The 23,768-nt window shown below is 42.6% G+C and overlaps 1 protein-coding gene across 1 annotated transcript in view; it reads left to right on the top strand.

The window, feature by feature from the left end:
• SBSPON (somatomedin B and thrombospondin type 1 domain containing) overlaps nt 1–23,768 on the top strand; it is a 40,879-nt gene that overhangs the window by 8,866 nt on the left and 8,245 nt on the right. Inside the window, exons 2-4 of the mRNA XM_082257495.1 lie at nt 18,653–18,847; nt 21,373–21,463; nt 23,554–23,730. Of these exons, the coding sequence (XP_082113621.1) occupies nt 18,653–18,847; nt 21,373–21,463; nt 23,554–23,730 (463 nt within the window). The remainder of the gene's footprint in view (nt 1–18,652; nt 18,848–21,372; nt 21,464–23,553; nt 23,731–23,768) is intronic.

Below are 23,768 nucleotides of genomic sequence, written 5' to 3'. Positions count from 1 at the left end.
CTCTGTAAAATCACTCTATAAATAGTGCTAATAAAATAATTGGTGTGAATACTGTGCTACATGTGGTGAAAGCTATAACAATATATATAAACAATCGATAAATAATAAATGATTAATTTTCATGTGCACAACCGTAATACTAAATAGATGACAGATAGTCCATAATACGGTAACATCCACCACAAAATGTGACTTTTAGGTGAAAAAAAGTCCAAAGAATATTTGTAGGTAAATAATAAAGTGCAGGTGCTCCTTTCCTTCTTCCCTTCACCGTGGAAAAACGGGTAAATTGCAAACTCACCAGAAGATGTGGGTCCTATATGCCTTACGACACTAAGAGCAAGCGTGCTTTAGGAGACCCTCTCCAGGTCCAGGTACGTCCCTCCTGGCGGATATGGCTATCCTTCTGCAGTACCACTCCCACTGCAAGCGGTCTCAAAAACGGGTATATCTCCTTTGAAACCGATAACTCCTCTTTACATAGAATAATCCCCTATCCCCTATCATAGGAGAACAGAGAAGCCAAACACCACATGTGAAGGGAGGCAAGATAGAGGCAATAGCCGCAAGGAGGTGACCCAACAGGAGGATTATTCTATCGGCCGATATTGGCCGATATTTTCACAGATGTAACAGTTTCCCAAAAAAACACAAATTTCTACACAAATCTCTTAACAAACATGTTAATCTGTATTTATTAAAATTTTTAATATTAAGTGCTCGTTCTTCACACCTTAACTGCATAAAAACTGATAGGAAAACTTAAATTGCAAGGAGTTGGACATTTAGCATTTCACATCATCTGATTGTGCATTATGTATAATAAAGTGCTGCAGTAGTGGACTCACTCACTGCAAAATAAAAATTTTAATTCACTACTGCAGTGCATTCAGCGCAAAACTGCTAGGAAAAAAACTAGGCAACAACAACAGCTACACAATAAAATACACATACACACTGCACAACTGCTATAAAAAGAGCAAGGCAACAGCTACACATGTCACAGTGGATTGGACTGGACTGGACTCTGAGTCAATGAAGGACTACCTCTGTGTGCAGTATGGCACTGACTGCAACTACTGCAGTCAGTGCAATACTGCTAGAAGAAAAGCAAGGCAAGTAGGCAACAGCTACACATGTCACAGTGGATTGGATTGGAGTCAGTGGAGGACTATCTGCACTGCAGTATGGCAGTATGGCACTCACTGCAACTACTTGCAACTACTGCAGTCAGTGCAATACTGCTAAAAGAAAAGCAAGGCAACAGCTACACAGTGGATTGGGCTGAGTACTACCGCTGAAGTAGGGCACTCACTCACTGGAATAATTTTAAATCACTACTGCAGTAGTGATTTAAAATTATTTCTGCAGTGAGTGGCGTTCTACTGCAGCAGTAGTCCACTGGCACTGACTCCAATCCACTGTCTATCTCTATTTTTTTTTCTATCACTTTTGCACTGACTGCAGTGCAGCGCAGTCAGTGCAAAATTGTTAGAAAAAATAGATAGACGCAAGCTAGACAGTGGATTGGACAGACTCAGTGGACTGGAGGACAGACACTACTATAGACTAGCTACACTTTCAAATCAATACTCCCAGTTAAGTAGAACAATATTATAGTGCATAAAGCATAACATTTCAGCATGTTCAACAGTTAAACGGCTTCTTTTCTTTTCATAAATTGCTGCCACTTCACTAAAAACACGCTCACTTGGTACTGAGGAAGGAGGAGCAGAAAGGTAACTTCTAGCATGAGAAGCAAGTCTTTTGTAGCGTGCGTCTTTTTCTTTCCACCACTGAAGAGGATCACTTCTTCTGTCAATTACTGGTTCCTTCAAATAGAGATGAAGTTCATCATCCAGGCTCATTATTGCAGATTCTGATGAATCCTCTGCATGAGGCCCCAATAAAACGCTGAACATTGCATCTATTTGACCACAATGAATTTTCTCTTCTGTCCGTTGTCTTTTGGGACATTTTTCTCCTGCATCCTGCTCTTCCACATCAGAAACCTTCTCTTCTTGTCTTTGACTTTTCTTTTCATCAGTAGAAACCTCCTGCACCTTCTGTTGAATATCTTCTGTCAGCCATTGCTTTGTCTTGGCCAATACATCATCAGAAGAGAAAGGATGGTTCTTGTATCGAGGATCCAAAAGACATGCAAGCACAACAGTTTTACAGTAAACCCCCCTCCATTGCGCGGGTTACGTTCCGGACCCAGCCGCGAAAAGTGAAATTCCGCGAAATAGAAAAACCCTATTAAAATGCATTGTAGGCATGATTTTTTTGCTGTCACTGTACGTGTAGAAGCATTTTAAGGTCTTTAAACACACTTTTAAAACAATAGAAACTCATTTAAACACATAAAAGATACTTAGAGACAGAGCAAGAGCTATGAAAAACACAAAAATCTTTCATTTTTAATGATTTATATAGTAAAATAACATTACAAAAAAACCCGCGAATTACCGGGACCGCAAAAACTGAACCGCGATGTAGCGGGATTTACTGTATTTTCCTCATGCTTCTCAAACCTTTTGGTGAGGCTGTCCCTCATGGCCTGCCTACATGCTTTGATGCCACATGTGTTGGGTCCTTCATTCTGTTGAAGAAGCATCTTCAGGACTCTCACACATGGGATCACAGAGGAAACAGATGAGTCGTAATGACTCACCTCCAGTGTCACTTCCTCAATGGGTAATGTTGCCTACTAGCTCCCACTGATCTGCAGTAGGGCAAGAATGTCCTCCAAGTCCATATTCACCAGAATATATAGTGAGAGCTCGCTTCTGCTCCAGCATCCTCTGTAACATGTGTAGCGTTGAGTTCCATCGCGTTGGAACAGCCTGTGTCAGGTTGTTTTTGGGTAGGCCAAGGTCTTCCTGAATGCACCCCAGTCGCTGCTTGGGAAGAAGAGAATGGTGGAAATGGCCTGCAAACTTCTTCAGCATGGTAATAATGTCCAGCAGGTCTTTGCTGATTCCTCATTCTTCTAGCATGCCTAGAAATACTTCTTTAATGTACTCCCCAGTGTGGGATCCTTGCATCACTTTTGTATTCAACACCTAAATGCTTTCTTGTCCATTCGCTGTCAATGTAGTGGCATGTAAGACTCATTTGTGATTCTGTTTGTCCTGACCAGCAGTCTGTTGTGAATGAGAGTGAGTTGCCAGCATTCCCTGGTTGCAGCATAGTCTTAACTTTGTCAACGACCTTTTGGTGAATCTTTTGCAGCATTTCAGTTCGATAAAACTTGTCACTCTTTAGTGTGTACCTTAGCTCAACTATGGACATCAACTGCTTAAATCTAGAGTCAGACACATTGTAAATGGCTGGTTATCAGTGACCATCATCTCAGTGATTACTCTGTCCAGCAGTTGTGATCTTCCATCAGATTTTAGCCAACTGTTTTTTTTCTGAAACATATCTGTTATTGTTGCCTGGGATAGGGATGATTCACCTTGTGATTCATTTTGTTTTTTCTGTCCTGCATGATAAAATTCAAGATGATGAACTCTTAGATGGGCCCAAAGATTAGACGTATTTTTGTTTTTTGCAGTTATTGATCCCATGCTCACATTGTTTTTGCATGTGTTGCACAGTGCTACTGATTTTCCTGGCGATGGAGAAGAGAAATACTCCCAGACCACACTTTTTATTTTTCTATCTCCATCCATCTCCATTGAAACAAGAAAGAAAGAGTCAGAGTCAGACACTAATTTAGGCTTACACAAAATGGCTGGCTGGCACCCTGTGGTGGCTAGCACACTGTTGTGGGTGCCTGTCTGGCTGGAAGGCACCGTGTGGTGGGTGGGTGGCTGGCTGGCACCCTGTGGTGGGTGGCTGTCTGGCTGGCACTCTGTAGTGGCTGTCTGGCTGGCACCCTGTGGTGGGTGGCTGACTGGCTGGCACCCTGTGTGGTGGGTGGGTGGCTGGCTTGCACCCTGTGGTGGGTGGCTGTCTGGCTGGCACCCTGTAGTGGCTGTCTGGCTGGCACCCTGTGTGGTGGCTGGCCTGCCACATACAGGCCCAGGGCCTGTGGCTGGAGAGCTGGTACAGTAAGACTCAGGAGGAAGACTCAGGCAGGGTCTGTGGCTGGCTGGTTGGACTGTGTGGGACTGGGTTGCTGGCTGGCACCGGGCAGCTGTGGGTGGGTGGTTGGCCGCGGCGGCTGTGTTACAGAACAGAGAGATACAGAACATGTGTCAGAGTGTTTGTTGGTCACTGTTATCATTTATCACAGAACAGATAGAATACAGTGGTTGGTCACTGCACTCCCTAGATGTAGCAGAATTCTTCTTGTCCCGACTCTCCCGACCGACCACCTGTGCCGCATGCAGACTCCAGTGTGGCAGCGGCGGGTAAGACACTGTAAGGAGGCAGAGGGAGCCTTTATATATATAAAGGTGATCCTCCACCAATCTATCTAAGGTTTATAGGGGACAAATTAAGTGTCTTGGTGGCCATACACACTTTGAAAACAAGTGACTGACCTCTTCAGATAGGAATTATTGATCTATCTTTGACAACCCATTCAATCGATATGATACGCGATCAAAGTTTAAGACTGTAAGTTATGATTGATCAATTACTTCTCTATTTCCACCATGTAATCTCATAATCTGATCCCAGGGTGTTGAAAAAGAGTAGAGCCAGCTCACCACAATAATACAATAATAGACCCATAACTTAATATTGGTCAAAAACGCTTGAAAAATAACAATGGTCCGATACTCCTCCCGAGTTAGCCATCCACCCTGGTTCAATCTCTGATTACAGATGACTATAACTAGCGACATCTCTCCATGGCATATAGAAAAATAATTAGCCACAGATAGTGTAGTATATTCAATTTAGTAAAAAGCTTAGAATCCAGTTAAAATTCTGCTTACATTGCTTTAAAGAAAAAAAAAATGTTTTCTTCCTGACAAAGTGCTGTGGTTGGTGGCGTAACGCTTGAAGATGTAGCCAAATGAAGTCAGACATGGACCGAAGGTATTGATGCAGAGAGCAGCCGGGACATACGTGTTTCGCTGCTGAGGCAATATTTCTATGCATTCATGATTTTGAACCAATGTGAGTAGGATTTTAACTGGATTCTCATTTTTTTTCTTTTAATTTGAATATACTACACAGCTGCAGTTCTTTTTCTATTTCTTTCTTTTTTACCTATATTAAGTCACATTGACTGTTGATTCTATTTGTTACATTTTGATATCAGGATTTAGCAGCGCAAGAACATTTATTTTACTGGTATTTTACATTTTTATCACCATGTTGATGATGGGGGGAGACAGCAAAATATAGGGACCAGTAGAGCTGGTTAGGGTACAGACCCTGTCACACTCCTGATGTTACAGTGCATAATGAGTGCATATATTGAAAATATATATATTGAAAAATAAGGACCTTTAGACAATCACCAACAGCACTGTTTTTAAAGCTCAGGCTGCCTGAAGTGGGTATTTTTTAGGCATCCTCTTTCCAAAGGAATACCAGAATTCTCTGAGGGCAGACTCCATCTGCCTCCAGCATGACTTCATCTGGTTCTCCACCTTGGGTGCTGTACCCTCTGTGAACAACCAAGGCAGCTTGAGGAACGCAAACAGATTGTGCACACACCCCACCCCAGGCCACAGCCCAGAGGGAAGAGGGCTCACAAGACCACTCCCCAGACATTTATACCCTCCCGCAGCATGCACTACTGCCCATGAATTAGCTAAAACGTTGAGACCAGGCAGAGTAATCCTCCGTGACTGGGCTCCTGACAATGAAAGGATTATTCCGCCTGCTCCCAAAAATGGTAGGTAATTACCTCTATGTCCCTGGCCCCTGCTGCTGAATATTTATTTGCTGTGAGCCACAGCTCGTAAGATTACTGTGTCCAAAGGTATTTAAAGAATTCCCTTTCTGTCTCTGGGCCCCATACAAAACTGATGGGGCCAAGTACAGGGGTGCTGGCTCTACTCTTTTTCAACACCCTGAGATCAGATTATGAGATTACATGGTGGAAATAGAGAAGTAATTGATCAATCATAATTTACAGTGTTAAACTTTGATCGCGTATCATATCGATTGAATGGGTTGTCAAAGATAGATCAATAATTCCTATCTGAAGAGGTCAGTCACTTGTTTTCAAAGTGTGTATGGCCACCAAGACACTTAATTTGTCCCCTATAAACCTTTATTCTCCCTTATTCATCTAGGTGGTTTAGAACTAACCCTTTGTTCTATGTACTTACCTCTTCCTGTACCAGGAGCAGCTAATCTGAACCTTCACAGTTTTACACTGAAGGATACCTATGCAGAGTTGTCACCACCAGTAACTTCTACTCTCTGTCTACACTGTCAAAGTGTCCCATGCCAGTGGAAAGTAAATCTACGCCCCCTTAAGACCGCTAGAGGTTTCCACTATGGGTGACTTTAAGCTGTCAGATCAGGCTGTCACTGACAGGCCCAATCTCCATCAATGATCCAGAATGGTTCCTGATCATCAGCTATGATACACAAGCTGGATGTTTGACAAAAATAAAGTTAAAATGGCTCCCATATCTATAGTTCAACTGTATATGTAGATGTGTAACTGGAGTTCAGCTTTTAATTAAAAGGCAAAACAGATATGTCCGCACAAATTTCATACATCATTTTTGACATAAACAACACCCATCATAAACTGTAAACTACATTTTTTATTTATATGAATTTTGAATTCTAAAAATTGCAACCACAATGAAATTCAGGGAACAATTTTCTTGGAGTACTTGACTTCAAAGCTCTAATGAACTACAGAACAATTTGGAGTTTCAGTGCCGGTTCACACTTATGCGCTTGTACTGCGAATGCGATGCGTTCTAAATAGTCTCCAATCGCATGCATTTACAAAATTCATTGAATTCGTGACGCTCGTTCACATCTATGCGTTGCGATCCAGATGCGAATGTGATGCGATGATAAAAAGGGTCTTGTGCGAGTTTACAGAGTTGCGTTGCGAATTTAGTCTCCATAGACATCAATGTAAATCGGTCTGGACTCGCATTATCAGTTCAGATATGTGCGAATTCTTATGTGCGAATTTTTATTTTTTGTTTGATTTTCCCCTCAGCTCCACCCCTCCTGAGCTTAATTAACATAATCAACGCAATAAAATTTTCATTACAATCGCGCTGGTACTATTGAAAAACACAAGGGAAACTCGCACTGCAAATTCGCATTGCAAGCGCAAGCGCATAAGTGTGAACCGGCACTCAATGAACTTAAATTCTTAACCTCAGGCTCTAGGGAAAGAGAAAAGGTTGTGGGTGTTATTCACTTATTTTCTAATTAAATCTCTCCATTAACATATTAGAGAAGATGTTTGGGAGGGGGTTTATGAGATGTTTGGGCGTATGAGCCCTGGGCATTCTGTTTTTTAGATGTTCTCAGTGCTTTGCTATATTTAACACCGTAGATAAGAGAGAATTAAAAAAACAGGCAGATAAGCACCAATGGAGTCATATAATGAAGGCATGCAGTATTTCAGAATTTTATAATATGTTTTCAGTTGCCTGCATATAAAGACTTTAGAAAGACTTTCCAATATCAAAAGGTGAATGATGAAGAGCTGCATAAAAGCGCTCCCAGCCCCTCTGTTTACCAATTTGAAGTTATTACATACAAGACAACAAGCAACTCAGGAATTACTAAAGCTGCATTCACATCTTTTGCACTGTTCCCTTTTTCTTGCATTTTTGTCACGTGACAGCATAAGGCGATGCTGTACACACAACAAACACTCCAAAGTAGCTCTTGCACCTTTTTTTTTTTTGCCAGCGAGCCAAACATATTTTGTGATGTGTGTTTTGGCAACTGCTACTTGCATTTTGGGTGCCATTAAGAAAAAAGGGCACCGCAAGCGCGATAGCCGCTTTGGTGCATTTTTGTTACATGTTTCTGGAAACACGAGCAGGAACACACCTTTTTTGCCCACCTTATTGAAATGCTTAAGTCTAAATGACCAGCTCATTCTACCTGCTGTTACATACATGGTAGAGCTGTCCACACATTGAGGCTTTCTGGGAAAAGATCTTTGATAAAATACGACAGATCACTGAGACTATAATCCCTAATACCCAAAAGGGATTTAATGACTATCCTTACAGGGCCTAATAATATCCAAGACGTGGCTTTATTTTTTGGCTGCTTCAATGCTCACAATACCTAGACATTAGTAATCTACCATTGTGCCCCAGATTAGGCAATGGGTTGCCAAAGTTTGTTTTTTGATGAGGATGACAAACCTGAAATGTTATCTCCATGACACTCAGGATAAATACGTTGCTCAATGGAGCCCCTGGATTCTCTTTACAAAGGCATTTAAATCACTTGCCTCTAATTGACTCTGATGAGCAAAGTGCCCTGTGGTGTGTGTGGCCCTTTCCCGATTTTTAAAACTTGCTTTGCATCGTCATGACATAGAACCTTGTCACCACACCATGCACACCCTCAGGGCTGTCTTTAACACAAAAGGGGCAGCTACCCAGGACCCAGTCATTAATGTGGGGCCCAAAGAAGCTTCCCCATTGAGCCCACAATGCCCACAAATAGTTGATAAGTGGATTCAGGAGGGCCCAATGAAATGTTTGCCCATGGTCCAATCAATATTAAAGACAGCCCTGCACACCCTCTTTCCCAACCTTGATTCTTTCCCCTAGTTTCCCCTTTTCTCTCTTTGCTCCCTTCCCTCTTCTTTGTTTCTGACAGTGCAGGGTTGCAGTCAGCACTGTATTTTGGGGAGCTATGGAGCACTATGTATTAAATTATGACATGATCATTTATATATACATACTGTATGAATCTGCCACTTAGTAAAGGGAACTTGAACTACAGCAGCCTGCTTTATGGTTAAGGTAACAAAATCCACATTCACAAACGTGTCTAGGCCCAGACCTTCCAACAAAATGCAGTTTCTATAATTTTGACATTATTATAAAATAATCAGATTGCTGAATTTCTGGATCTCTTCTACACCACTGTTATTTTTAGATGGAGATTAAGATGGGGATTAGGGAATAGTAAATGCCTGTATTTAAAAACACAATTTTATGAAGCTGGACCTTTTAATTGTGAAACTTCAGTGGATGTGCTTGTCCCCATTGTTTGCCCAGCAGTGCAGGAATGTACCCTATTTTCTGGTAGGAGGTGAGAGGTTTGAGGGATGATCTGAGAGCTGGTATGTAACATATGGTGTGATTTCATTGCCATGTGCCTCTGCCAGGTCTGTGGGAAGGTTGTAGAATAAAGCACGGAATAGAAAGATGCTCCTTAGAAGTATCCAAATGCTTCTGCAGATCATTCTAGCAGTTTATGGTTGGGACTGGTGCAGACATTAAGGGAATGAACCATGCCAATTTCCCCTTCAGGTGGATCTCTACCCATCAGAAGGAAAGCAGAAAGCTTTTGCAGTGGGAGGCCTTGCCGTGGGAGGACTGTGAAGTTTGTGAGCCTGTTCTTATGCTTAAGATTGAGATGGATATGATACTTGCTTCTAAACCGTGGGATGTGTTTGCAGTCTGTTGTGAACTTCGGTTCACAGTAAAGACCGTCTCTTTCATGTAATTTGAATTTCTCAGTTTGACGGGAGTGTAAACCACAAAGCCTCTTAGATATGTAAGGGTACACAAGAACCTAGGGAAGGACTGTATAGCTCCCACATGTATGGTACAGCATTGCACAACAAGCTACTGTTTGGTTTTGACAGAGCTAGAAAATGACAAACAGAAAATCTTGGCATAGGATTAGATAAAGTTTGATTGGAAGCTGTTACAGGAATTTCAGCCTGACGAGATGAGAAGAATTTGCTCTGTTCTAAATCCACAAATTGCAAAGCAGTGAAAATAAGGTGGTGGCAGAATAGAGAGTGCCAGCAACAAAGGCATTTAACTGTGTAGATTGTATCTCCAAAAGTTTTCAACGTCCTCAATGTTACCCAATGTAACAAGAGACTAGCTGATGGCTGAGCCTTGGAATGAACTATTTATGAAATTTACACTATGTGCATTTCTCCCACTATCATATCTAAAACAATATAGAAAATTGCCTTTTATTATTTTATGTTGTAGTTACCTGTTAAAGGTGCTATTAAAATAATCTGTAGACAGCTATGACTTTCTACCAATGCTAATAAATCCAGTTGAGGATTCTGTAGCATTGACACCCTGAGGAGCTGCTGATTTGTTGGGTTCTTCAGCCATGTTCAGTGGTGACCTGTCCTTAACTAGACCCGAAAACTCACCAACATACCAGTAACAAAGCAAAGAGTTTTATTAGGGCCAGGACAAGCCCTACAAAAAGAACAATGGAAACACTGATCTTATCACAGTAAAGCCTAGTACACACGATCAGAAAATCAGTAAAAAAAAAATGCCTCTTTCGAAATGATTGTGCAATAAACTGATTGTTAGTGCACAGATTTCGAGAGCCGATCACGACAATTTATCCAAAATTATCCAAAGGGAAAAACATGAACATTTTTCTTGTACAATACCAGATCGTACGATTTTCCTTTTATCAGTATAGTATTAGTCTGAAAAAAATTGGAAGAACAAGACAATGCACATTCAGAAATGAAAGAATGCATTACAAAACAATACAACACATTACATCCCTTCCAAAGTTGTATTTTGTCGTACTAGAATTTTTGTAAGTTTAGTATCCTCTACATATATGAGACTAGCATGCAAAAAAAAAAAAAAAAAAACAGACGATTATTCATCCGATATTCTCATTGCGTGAGGCTTTAGGCTGACATGTTTTAGAATACCAAAGTAATTAGCAACACCTTAAAACACATCATTTTTCTTCCCTTATACTGCTTGTAAAGAGCCTTGCCAGAACGCACTAGGCTAAATAAAGGAACATTTTTATTAACTTTAATGAAAGCAATAGGAGAAGTAAATACCACTACATTAGAATGGAAGTTCACCCTAAAACTAAAATCTGTGAATCTACTGGCATCCACAATTTAAGACTAACCTATCTAGCCGTGTAAAGAAGAAATTGCTATACATACCTTTTCTGAAGCCGCTCCCATCCAGTCTCCAACGGTGGAAACTCTGTGCAAGAGGCAGCCGACAATGGCTGGGAAATGCCTGGGAAGTGACGTCACCCATAGACTTACTATAGGGCTTCCATTTTCGGCTGCCTCCTCTGCACCCGCCTACATAGAGAGGCCACCGCTAACAGCTCGGCGGGGGACTAGACTGGAGCGGCTTTTAGAAAAGGAATGTATAGCGATTTCTTCTTTACAGGGCTAGATAGGTTAGTCTTAGATTGTGGATGCCAGTAGATTTACAGATTTTAGTATTTGGGGAACTTCTACTTTAATGAGGAAGGATAATAGTAAGATGGCCTATCTTATAGTGCTTTGTCCCTGACTACATAACTGGCCCTTATACTCTAGTTAGTGTGAAATGACTTGTAATTTAGAAGAACGCTCGAGGGAGCCATCTTTCATTGTGTGTTTGGATCAATAAAATCTTTAAAAAGACACTAGTGACTGGTGCCTAATGTTTCTCAATCTCTCCCTTTTACTAGCCATTGATTCAGCCTACACGCAGGGCCAGATTAACATAGGGGCTATTGGAGCTGCAGCTCCAGGCCCCTACCTTAATATAGGCCCCGGGTTGGCCATATTCACTGTTACCGCTCTTCTGTCACTTGTAAACACAGAAGTCTGGCTTCTATGCTTGCTTCCCCAGGCAGCTCCCTCAGAACCTCCCCACACAGCACGAAGGCCGGACAAGGAGGGACAGTTGCCGATGCATGGATGTGTTTATGGGCTTCAGAAACAGCATCCCATGTTGAATTAGGCATGCATGGCTGCACCCTTCCTCCTCTGGGTGCATGCCAAGGCACGGCCCTTAAGGCCCTTCAAAATCCTCAGCACCAAGCCCATGATGCTCTTAATCCGGCCCTGCCTACACGCTAGCCTTCAGGCCAGGCTTAGAATAGTTAGCATAACTTTACTGTTTAAATGCAACATGATAATACTGCATGAATAATGTCCTTTCCCTTATCCTAACTAACATGAAGTAGTGGCCCAGGTCCATAAGGTGAGAGTACATATAGGAAATTTTCCATGACTTATAAGCTGTCCGTGGTTCTCTGTGTCTCCTTCTGGTGAATCACCAACAAACTACAAGAACAGCGACTACTATTGCTACTACTGCTACTGCCCCCAATCTTAGCGGTCCTCCTATATATACAGTATATTACAGGTGGGCCTGGCAAAATAAAAAACAGGAACTAGACTGAAATTGCTACAACCCTTTCCCTGGCCTGGGTTGGCTGCTGGATGGAAACTAGCTAAATGCATTTTAACCTGCCTGCATGCCAACTTTGGAATGAGTGGTGTGAGGGGAGAGCAGCTGTTGTCCTAAGAGAAACTTGTGCAGTCACAGAAATCCTGACACGAGTCTAGCTTTGTAGAGGGAAGAACTGGTGCTCTTTTTCTGTAAATAGATAAAGACATGTCTAGACACCAACAAAGGCATTAGCATACCTGCCAACAGTCCCATATTTTGTTTCCTGTGTACAGGGGCTGAGTCCTATGAAGACTCCCCACCTTTACATGTATAAATGATCAGACCACAGGATTTACATAAATATGAGTTTAGTTTACATTAGGGCGAACCTGTACTATATGTAGCACTGCCCCCTAGAGGGCTGCTGACAATTACACCTTGCGCGTCCCCTGGGTTACCATTAGCAACCGATAGCAGGCAAAACAGCATTTAAAGACCTTGGCTCAAACAATAATCAGTCCAGGGGATATAGGTTTTTGTGTTTTTATTTAGAACTGGGATGGGAGAAGGGATGAGTGGGATACTCTAACAATGCACAATCTTGAGGACAACTAACTGCAGAGTGCGGCAAGGCTGCTGCTTCACCTTGCCACAGAAGTGAAGATAGTTTAGAAAGTTCCTGTTTCGATCATTCTCTTCAGGGTTCTAACTTGGCACCCCCTTTGCTTCCACTGCCTGTGTGTGCTGACACCCGTCCATTGACTCTATACACTGGAGTGGTCCCCTTCCTGGGCAGACCCCTTGGCAAGCTTCCCGCACTCACGGACACTGTTATTCCAGAGTTGCTCTGCCGTCTACTCCACCAGTCAGCTTTCCTGGACCTCTGGATTCAGCACCACACTCCTGGTCCATAAGGCTGACCACCTGTGACCACCATCCACAGCAAACAGGAGGAGAGACAGCCGTCACCCTCCTCCCGGGACCTGGCTTCCCGCCCAAAGACACCCTGTCACATATCCCAGGATGCACCACTGTCTGTGCCAACCCACTGGGATAGTTACAAAAGCCTGTGTGTCACTGGCTGGGTTTTCTCCACTGTCCAACAGGCTCCCCTATTGGATACAGTGGGGACAGTGAGGCCAGATGAATCACACATGGACACATGCAACAGGCCTAACAATCAGGCTCCCCTGATAAGCAGATGGAGACACTAGGCTTTTACCTACCTAGCACCTAGCTAGGAGGGTGCTACGTATAATTTGTGCTTATCTAAAAAAAAAAATAGAAGAAGCTGTTTGTTGGCCTATAATTGAAGAACAAATCAGGGCACTTTTAAATGGATTGTGTAGTGGTTTTGCATATCCTTTCACTAATCTGCATGCTTACCCATTCTGCCCACCTGCTGAACCCCCCCCCCTCTTGCCCGCCGTCCCCCAAATATCCCCCCCCCCAAAAAAATTCCCCCTCCTAGCACAAATCCTCTACCCCTAAAATTTTCCCTCGTAGTACACCCCCCCCCACTTCAAATCCCCCTCCTTCCTAGCACAAATCTACTTCCCCCCTTCCAACACAAATCCTCCTAAATCACCACTATTACCAACCCCCCAGTTCCCCCTCCTAAAACAATACTTACCCCCTGCTGCCCCTCAAATGCCCCCCTCCAATACAAATCCCCTCCCCCTCAATCACTTTGTGGTGCCCCCCCCCCTTCTTCACATGATACCACAGTGCCCAGGGCAGCCGCCCCTCCTGGCCACCCCTTGACCTGGCCCTGGCTGTACCATGTACATGAATGAAAAAGTATCCTTTTCTATTTGTATTGCTTCCTTTGTGTAACATCTCTGGTGTTCCTGCTAGTCCCTCTGCTTTCCTAAAAAAAAAAAAAAAAAAAACTGACCGCGCTAGACATGAGAGCACAATGTGATCAGTGTTTTGGCTGTGCTAGGAGCTAATCCAATGATCAGGCTTGCACTGACATCTCCCCTTCCTGCACAGCTATTCTCTGGGAAGATCATTGTGCTGCTGCTTCTCCTCGCCTAGCTCTTATGCAGCTGAGAACAGAAGAAATGTAATCATTTAGATGGAAAAATGTTATAGATGAAGTGTAGGCAGGTTGAAATATGTTGGTTCTAGTGAGTTAGCGGCTGGCCCAGGCCAGAGAAAAGGGTTAACTTTTGTAAGCTCACTTCCCAGCCTTTTTGGTCCTAGCCAGCCAACCTGTACTATAAAAAAGGGGGAAGGTTGAGGTCGGGAGCCCTTGGTAGCCAATGTGGTTGGTTCTGTTACCGCTCACGGTTGGAAGTACTGGGACTGCTTCGCCCTGCAGTCTGCTAAAGGCATGGAGACTTCGGAGACATCCATACCAAGGTGGACTCTCACCTCATGGAGGTATGCCTGGGAAGCTTTACTACTATAGTTAGGGTTAAGGGAAGGACATTATTCATATTAAACTGTTATGCCATGTTTGTTCAGTAAAGTTTGTAACATGGGGGAACCATAAGCTCTAGTGGTAGATGCGTTTTCAAGTGAAGCGTTTTCAAGTGGTCACAGTAGTCAGGAACTATATTTTTTATTAAAAGGCAAATAAAAAGTCTGTAACATATCGGTTTCCCATGCAGGGGTTCTTCTCCCGGTAAATACACAAACAGAAAATGCTAGCCCACCTGGCTCTTTATGATGTCACCCCCACCATAGGTGCTTATGTGCAGGCCACTTTACTTTAGCATCCACAGCTCCGCTCTGGCCTTAGTCCTCAGGCTGTTTACTGCCTCTTGCAGATACACACACATACTCTCAGATACACACACATACTCTGGCTGCAACCTGCAGCCTCTGAATCCTGGAGAGGATTGGATTCCTCCTGACTCTCATGCACAGACCTCCTGTTTGTTGGGTGGAGCAGTTTCCAACTAGGAGCCCTGAGATATTCCTAAACCTTCATTATAAGAGCTGTGTGCACCTGAGCACACACCTTGCTGGTCCTCCACAAAAGCCGGACACAGGGTTGGAGATTACGTCCCACCCAAGACACTATGGAATCTCCCAAATACAGAGCCCCATCCAGGTATAACAAAACCTGGAGAAAGCTGCAAAATCAGTTTTCTCCATTCCATATCTACACCATATAGTCCTGCACTGAGCCAATGTGCACACTCTGTGTCCTTTAACCAACCATTTTCACCGTGACATCGTCTCATCCTGTCACAAGTTACATTAACCGGTTGCCGACCGCCGCACGACTATATACTGCGGCGGTCAGCCCCGGCCAGGCAGAGTGACGTATCGGTACGTCACTCGCCTGTCACTGACTTGCGAGCCTATAGCGAGCGGGCGCGCGCCCGCCGAGGCGCGCGCCCGCCGCGGCTCATTCACAGGCAAGTCAGTGCGTGTGACCGGCGGACTCGATGTCCGCCGGCCACACTACGATCGCTCCTGTGAAGGGAGAAAGACAGAGCAGCTTGTGTAAACAAGCTGCCTGTCAGTTCTCCCTGTGTAAAAGTAAAGATCTGACCGTTCTACTATGTAGAACGGTTGATCTTTGCTTTTACACCAATAGCAATGTCCCTACACAGTAGAAAGCACGCCCCTAGGACACACTTAACCCCTCCCTTCCCAATAAAGTTAACCCCTTCCCTGCCAGTGTCATTTTTGCAGTAACAGTGCATATGTATAGCACTGATTACTGCAGTAATGTCACTGGTAACCCCAAAAGTGTCAAAAATGTCAGTCAAGGGTCCGATCTGTCCGCCGCAATGTCGCAGTACCGAAAAAAAATCGCAGATCGCCGCCATTACGCGTTAAAAAAAAAAACACCAAAAATGACAAAAATCTTTCTCTTTGTTAGTAAACGCGATAACTTTTGCGCAAACCAATCAAAATACGCTTTTTGCGATTTTTTTTACCAAACATAGGTAGCATAAAACAAATTGGCCGAAAAATGTTAAAAAATTTTGATTTTTACTTTTTTTTTTGGGGAATTTCATATAAAAAAATGTGAAAAATATTGTTATTTTTGCAAAATTTACGCTCTTTTTTTGTTTATAGCGCGTGATCAAAAAATCGCACAGGTGATCAAATACCACCAAAAGAAAGCTCTGTTTGTGGGAAAAAAAGGACGTCAAATTCGTTTAGGTACAGCGTCGCACGACCGCGCAATTGTCCGTTAAAGTCACGCAGTAAAAAATCGCAAAAAAACCCCTGGTCCTTTAGCAGCCAAATCCTCCGGGGCTTAAGTGGTTAATAATTTTGAGCCTGTTCTGAAGTTATTCAACGGGGTGCCTGTTAGTTCTGGTGTTTCTGAAGAACCAGGGTCTGTGAGCACTAAGGGGAATTAAGTAACATCACTACAAGGGGTTAACTCGGTAGGACAAGGAAGAGGAGTGTAGTTGGTAAGAGTAACCAGGTACAAGTTCAAATCACAAAGCAACCAGTCGTTAGGTCCTCCAGTAGTGAGGGGCCAATGTTCTGGCTCCCTCCCTAGCGGTCTTTATTCAATGTCAATCAGATCCGAACCCGAGTTATGGGGGTCTATGGCGTGATCATGAGGTATGCAAAGAAAGTAGTTAATAAGTGTACTCATGAGGTCTGCGCTAGATGCATGGTGGGACCACATTATGTTACTGGGATCAAAGTAACAGAGGTACGCTTGACTGGTGGATGTGCCTCCTAATGCAAAATCTACCAAGTTACAGCGTGTAGTGACATGGGACAGCACTTTTCAGAGAAACTCTATATTTTATCACTGTACACATTAAGGCTCATCTCTAAGTCGGGAAACTGCCTTAATGTTAGATTTTTCACATGACCGCAGTCTCCTCCTGGTCCCAGGCATTGATGAGTGCGCTCTGTGTGAAAGGTACCCCCATGTGCAGGGCAAGTACGTTCCATTCACAGAAGTATAGGTGAACATTTAGGCTCGGTTCACACTACGTCGCTCCGACTTAGGGGGCGACCTGTGAAGTCGCGTGCAGCACGACTTTGGCATGACTTGCACGGACTTCATAGAATGAATGTCTATGCAAGTCGCCTCCAGGTCGCCCCGAAGTAGTACAGGACCCTTTTTCTAAGTCGGAGTGACTTGTGTCGCTCCTATTAGAACGGTTCCTGTACCGCACAATGGGAGCGTGAAGGACCGCGACTTGTCAGGCTGACAAGTTGCGGTCCAAGTCGGACTAGTGTGAATGCGGTATTAGGGTCCATTTGTAAAGCAGTATGGCCACGTTATTGCTACATAAAAAAAAAAAATAAATTACACAGAGCAGAGCACAGTACGCATTAATGGAAACTGCCCTGTATGCAATAGTACTGCAAAGTATAACAGGGATTTGATATCCATATGTAAATGTAAATGGAATCTCTATTGTGAATGTCCCGCATAAAGGAGAGGAGGGAAGCTGGAAGTACTGCGGGGGGTAGGGGGGCGCACAGGGGGGCCTGGGCAGTAGGGGGAAACATACAGTGCTCACTGAGGGTGATCCAGCTGGCGGGGGAGCAATTACTGGAACCAATCTCCTGTATCGCTCTCTCTGCAGCAGCTGAAAGCCAGTGGCATGGAGAGGCGAGAAAGACAGTTTTCAGCTGTTGCAGAGACAGCAGATACAGGGGAACAATTGCAGTAATTTACACCCCCCGCTCGCCTGCCAATCACTCTCGCTGCCTACATCTGATTCACCCTGCTACCTGGTCCCCCCTGCTGGCCCGGGCCCCCTACAGTACCCCCTTATCCATGGCCCTGACTGTGGGGCCACAATTCTACTAGTAAAGGCAGGACAGTTGCTGTGATGCACATGTAACTGGAAAGCCTCTGTTGCATCCTTAGTGACAGTCTTCAACAATGTAGCACAGAGTGACAGTATGGTGCACAATGCTAACACTTAGCTTCAGGTAACTGTTCTTATGTTCAGTTGGTTGTTTCAAAGCAGGGATTTAACCACCTGATGCTCAAATGGACTAGAGTATTGCAGTATGACAGCTCACTCGTTTTTCTGGTTCTATAGTGCATCTTATGGAGGATCCACCAAGGCCCATCTTGCCCGTTGCCACACAGCATCTTTTGTTTCTTTGATGTATTTAGGTGTCATAAGTAAACTGATGATGTTGGCACCCCTCACCATTCCCCCTGGTGCATGCAGATGAAAATCCCAGTCATAGAAAAATGCAGTTGAAGGATGTTGCATTAAACCAATCTACTCAACAAATAAAAAATAGGTTCTCAATCAATTCTATACTTACCTGGGTAGTATACAATGGTAAGGTATACACCTAGTACAAAAAAAGTAAAACTTTACCTAGTATAGTACATTCTGATATATTCATGAATGAGAATATAATAATATGTAGCTTTGGTGTAATATATGTGTTTACTTTACCAGCTCTTGCATGCACTGTTGGTGAATGGAGTCATTGGAGTGGCTGTGCAAATCAGTGTACCCCAACATACAGAGTGCGCAGGCGTGAAGTGCTGCAGGAGCCGGAGAATGGCGGAGAGCCCTGCCCGCATCTGGAGGAGAAGGCTGGGTGTCTTGAATATTTCACACACCAAGGCATTGAGTGTGGACATTCACATGGTATGATTCAAAATAATAAAAGATTTAGAGTTTACTCTACAGGCTCAGAATTAAGATATGGTTTAGATATGTGCGATTTGTTTTGTTGCAAATGGAAATTCAGACAACATTTTCATTATTCAGAGATTCAGATATATCCCAATCACAATAGTAACCAATTTCAACAAATCCCAAATAAATTATAATGAAACAACAAATTAATTCTCATTCATTCATTTCATTTGGATGACATGATGCGATAGTTTAAGCCTTTTGCAAATGTTTGAAGCATCGGAAAAAAACGTAATGACATAACAAATGATCCAAATTGATTGGTTTAATGTTGAAAAATGTAAAGTAATGCACTTGGGGGCCAGAAACCAGAAAGCAAGCTACTCACTAGGGGGGGAACCTCTGGGTGAGTCTAGGATGGAAAGGGACCTGGGGGTACTGGTAGACAACAGGCTTGGCAGTGGCATGCAATGCCAAGCCGCTGCAAGCAAAGCCAACAGAATACTGGCATGTATAAAAAAAGGGGATTCACTCCAGAAATAAAGAGATTATTCTCCCGCTCTACAAGACTCTGGTCCGGCCACATATAGAGTATGCTGTCCAGTTCTGGGCACCGGTCCTCAGGAAAGATGTGCTGGAACTGGAGAGAGTCCAGAGAAGGGCAACAAAAATAATTAGGGGAATGGAGGGCATCGGCTATGAGGAAAGACTACAAGCACTGAACCTATTCTCTCTGGAGAAGAGACGATTGAGGGGGGATATGATATCAATGTACAAATACTGTACTGGCGACCCTAGCATAAGGAACAAACTATTCAGAGTAAGGGAATACAATAAGACACGTGGCCACTCACTAAAACTTGAGGAAAGGCGGTTTAACCTTAAAATGCGTAAGAGGTTCTTCACTGTAAGAGCGGTAAGGATGTGGAATTCTCTTCCACAAGCAGTCGTATCAGCAGGAAGCATTGATAGTTTCAAAAAACTATTAGATGGATACCTTAAAGACCACAACATACAGGGGTATACAATGTACGGTTAAAAGCAAACACACACACACATCATAGGTTGAACTGGATGGACTGATGTCTTTTTTCAACCTCACTAACTATGTAACTATGTAAATTTGGATCCATATTCCTGTTTATATTCCCATTGCACACATTCCTGGATCACAAGGTGCATCCATAGTGGGTGCTGTCACATGCCTGATGAAGGGGTCCTGTGTGGCTCCGGAACGTTGCACTTGTTCTTTTGTGATGTGATCTTTCCGCAATTTGGACTGCATTTGAAGATCCAAGGTGTGCTGGCGAATATGTACATTGATTTGTATCCATTTTTATCTTTATTTTGCATTAACATTTTCATTATTACAAAAAAATGCACGACATATGAAATAAAAGCATATTGCAGTAAACACAGTAAGGTATAAAGGTGAAATAAGATGTTGATTCCTATCTATTTGTTTGATTAGATGGAGGTAGATCTAACAGAATCTCCGAATCATAACCTAACAAATGAATACTATATGAATTTCTTTCCATTCATTATGCTATGATTTGGAGATTCAAATAGATCCACCTCAATCCAAACCAAATAGAGTGCATAAGTAATCTCCCAAAATAAAGCATTAACACGTTTAAGCAAATATAGCCAATCTTCCGAAATAACTTACAAAATATTATTCAATTTGGAACTAAACGGATTCTGAATATACAAAACGAATTTAGAAAATAAATCATTCTAACATAACGAATATGATGAAATACAATGTTTAACTTAACAAATGAATCCAAAACTAAACAAAACTATTTTTATGTCCTGCACATCTCTAATATAGGTCTACTGTAAATCAGATACAGGTATACAGTTATCAGAGACTATATGAACTCTACAAAATTTCAAATTAGATTTTCGAAAACAAAATAAGGATCACCATCACCAAACCCATATAAAATGTAAAGAAAAGAATCGCAGCATTCAGATATGCTCTGTATTATGTGACATGCTTGAGAGTAGAAGGCAGCAAAATGACATATGGTAATTTGGACTATGAGATTAATGGCCATTAAGTCTTTATTTTGGAACATTTTCTTTAGTACATAAGGGCATAATTCCCAACTTTCTGAGATGAGAAAGAGGGAAATATGTTAGCACAAAGTATGTAGGAAAAAGATCGTAAAGCTTTAATACGCAACAAATATTGGTTGGATTGCTAAGTGCATTTTACTGCTACTTTTGCAATATTTAAAACACAAGGGTAGTGTTAGAAAAACATTTTTCATGACATCCTTTGATTTCATATCTGCAGTTCTGTCAATCAAAATCATTTTCACCAATAGAAAGCAATCTGTAACAGAGGACACTGTTTCACATTGACTTCTTTAGTCAGGCGGTTTTTACCATGATTCTCAAATTAGATAGAAATAATTGGCATAAAATGCTCTTGTGTGACACTCAGTGTACAGAAAGTTTATGTGTAATTCATTTCCAGGTTTATGTTGGCTCATAACATATATATGTTTCTCTATTTCCAGTGCCTGCTTTTATCACGACTTATGAGTACAACAAAGCCAGAAGGAAGCGTGCATTGTCTCCAGACTGGGCTTCCCATACAGAAGATCCCGGGTATTCATTTAATCAAATATTGTGAAATATTACAGTAGGGTTGCTGATGTAGGTGCAGAGGACCAATCCCAGAAGACATTAGGCATCTGATGTTATCATGAATGGACACAAAGGCCCACTCTGACTTTCTTTGTAGGCTGACACTCAGCTACCAGAAGCTAGCACTGTGCATGACTAAATGAACAAAAATTAAGTATTGAGAGTAATGCATTAGAGATACCATGCAATGCAAGTTCATTTTAGCACTTATTTAGTTGGCAAAAGCCCTCTGTGATGATTCCCACGACACTGATACAAGATATTGCGCAATGGGGAGTTTATAGAAGAAATAACAACATTTTTTTGGAACTATGGCCCTTTAAAATGGCATGCATCAAATTAAAAAATTCCTACCACTGGTTTTAGTAACTTTACTGACACATGCAGCAGATTCAGGTAGTTCTTAACAGCGCCCCTTTTACAAAGTGGTGCTATAATGCACCAAATTCAAAAATAATTATCTGAAGTTTGTAAATAACGAAACTGAAGGCAATTAGGGCCTACTTTGAATTGGTGTACAAAGAGAGAGGCAAAGTTCCTGTTCCTGTGCACAATGTAGCAAGCAGAAAATTTGCAGGTGCTGCTTCTTTCCTGTTTCTGTTTGTTAAGGACACTGTCGGCTTCACAGCTGGGGAGAGCTCCACTCTACTGAAGTGTCTGAGTGCACCTCAACACTTGATGCATGTCCCAGATTCATGTACCTGTAAATAAATGTATGTACGTGAACAGTATCTCACAAAAGTGAGTACACCCCTCACATTTTTGTAAATATTTTATTATGTGGAAATGTTCAAATTGGGCCCAGCTAGCCATTTTCCCTCCCCGGTGTCATGTGACTCGTTAGTGTTACAAGGTCTCAGTTGTGCATGGGGAGCAGGTGTGTTAAATTTGATGTTATCGCTCTCACTCTCTCATACTGGTCACTGGAAGTTCAACATGGCACCTCATGGCACAGAACTCTCTGAGGATCTGAAAAAAATAATTGTGGCTCTACATAAAGATGGCCTAGTCTATAAGAAGATTGCCAAGACCCCAAAGCTGAGCTGCAGCATGGTGGTCAAGACCATACAGTGGTTAAACACGACAGGTTCCACTCAGAACAGGCCTCGTCATGGTCGACCAAAGAGGTTGAGTGCACATGCTCAGCGTCATATCCAGAAGTTGTCTTTGGGAAAAAAGACGTTTGAGTGCTGCCAGCATTGCTGCAGAGGTTGAAGGGGTGGGGGGGGGGGGGTCAGCCTGTCAGTGCTCAGACCATACGCCGCACATTGCATCAAATTGGTCTGCATAGCTGTCGTCCCAGAAGGAAGCCTATTCTAAAGATGATGCAAAAAAAGCCCGCAAACAGTTTGATGAAGACAAGAAGACTAAGGATATGGATTACTGGAACCATGTTCTATATATCGTATTTATGCATCACTGTGTAAAAAAAAAAAAAAATCTTCCGCTGGTCAGCCCATGCCTGCATATCTGCCTCTTTTGTCTATTGCCAACTTAACAATCAAGAATACATACAGTAGATAGTGGTATAGCAGATAGAAGACCAAGCAAGCAGACTGTCTTGACTGCAGGTACAAATAGTATTTGGCAAATAACTTTGAATATAACCGCTGGTAACACCCCACTGAGGTGCAGCTGCCAGATTACGTACAGAATGTCACTTTCTTTCTGCAGAAATATTGCTAATGAGGGAGCAGCAACATAGTGGCATCTCACTCGGTTAGCCAATGAGAAAGTGACGCCATAGGATTGGGTCAGTGGACTTTTAGCAATTTGGTAGCTGATGAGTGATTACCAGTGACATAATCACTTTAGTCTTAGGCGCCTATATTAAAGTGTTTAGAATGGATGAGGGCTAAGAGGTGGGATTACTTTCAGGATGAATATGGGAAAGCTTCACTATTTAAAGATCATCAATACATTGTGGTTCCTAAATGTACTTAATTATATATCTAAGATTGGGACATTTTTAGCTCCGTGTGTGTTTGTTGTATGTGTGTCTTACATGGTTTACATGTGACTAATAATGGTAAATTTTTAATTGCCAACAGATATTGTGTGGAGTTCCAAATTGAATCCTTATCTCCCGCTTGTCTAACAGAGGACCGCCCACATGCCCGTTGGATGCTCTACCTACGAGAAGGGTACACAGTATGTGTTGCTTGTCAGCACCCTGCAATGCATATTAGAAATCATCGATGCTATGGTGATGGCAGTGATGCCAATGAGTGAGTAAATTTTGCCTTTATCTTTGAAGTAGCAATAG

Source organism: Pelophylax lessonae, assembly GCF_965119305.1.
Source record: "Pelophylax lessonae genome assembly, chromosome: 5".
Taxonomy (NCBI): domain Eukaryota; kingdom Metazoa; phylum Chordata; class Amphibia; order Anura; family Ranidae; genus Pelophylax; species Pelophylax lessonae.
The sequence above is the reverse complement of the archived record's forward strand: the minus strand, read 5'-3'. Positions and strand labels throughout refer to the sequence as shown.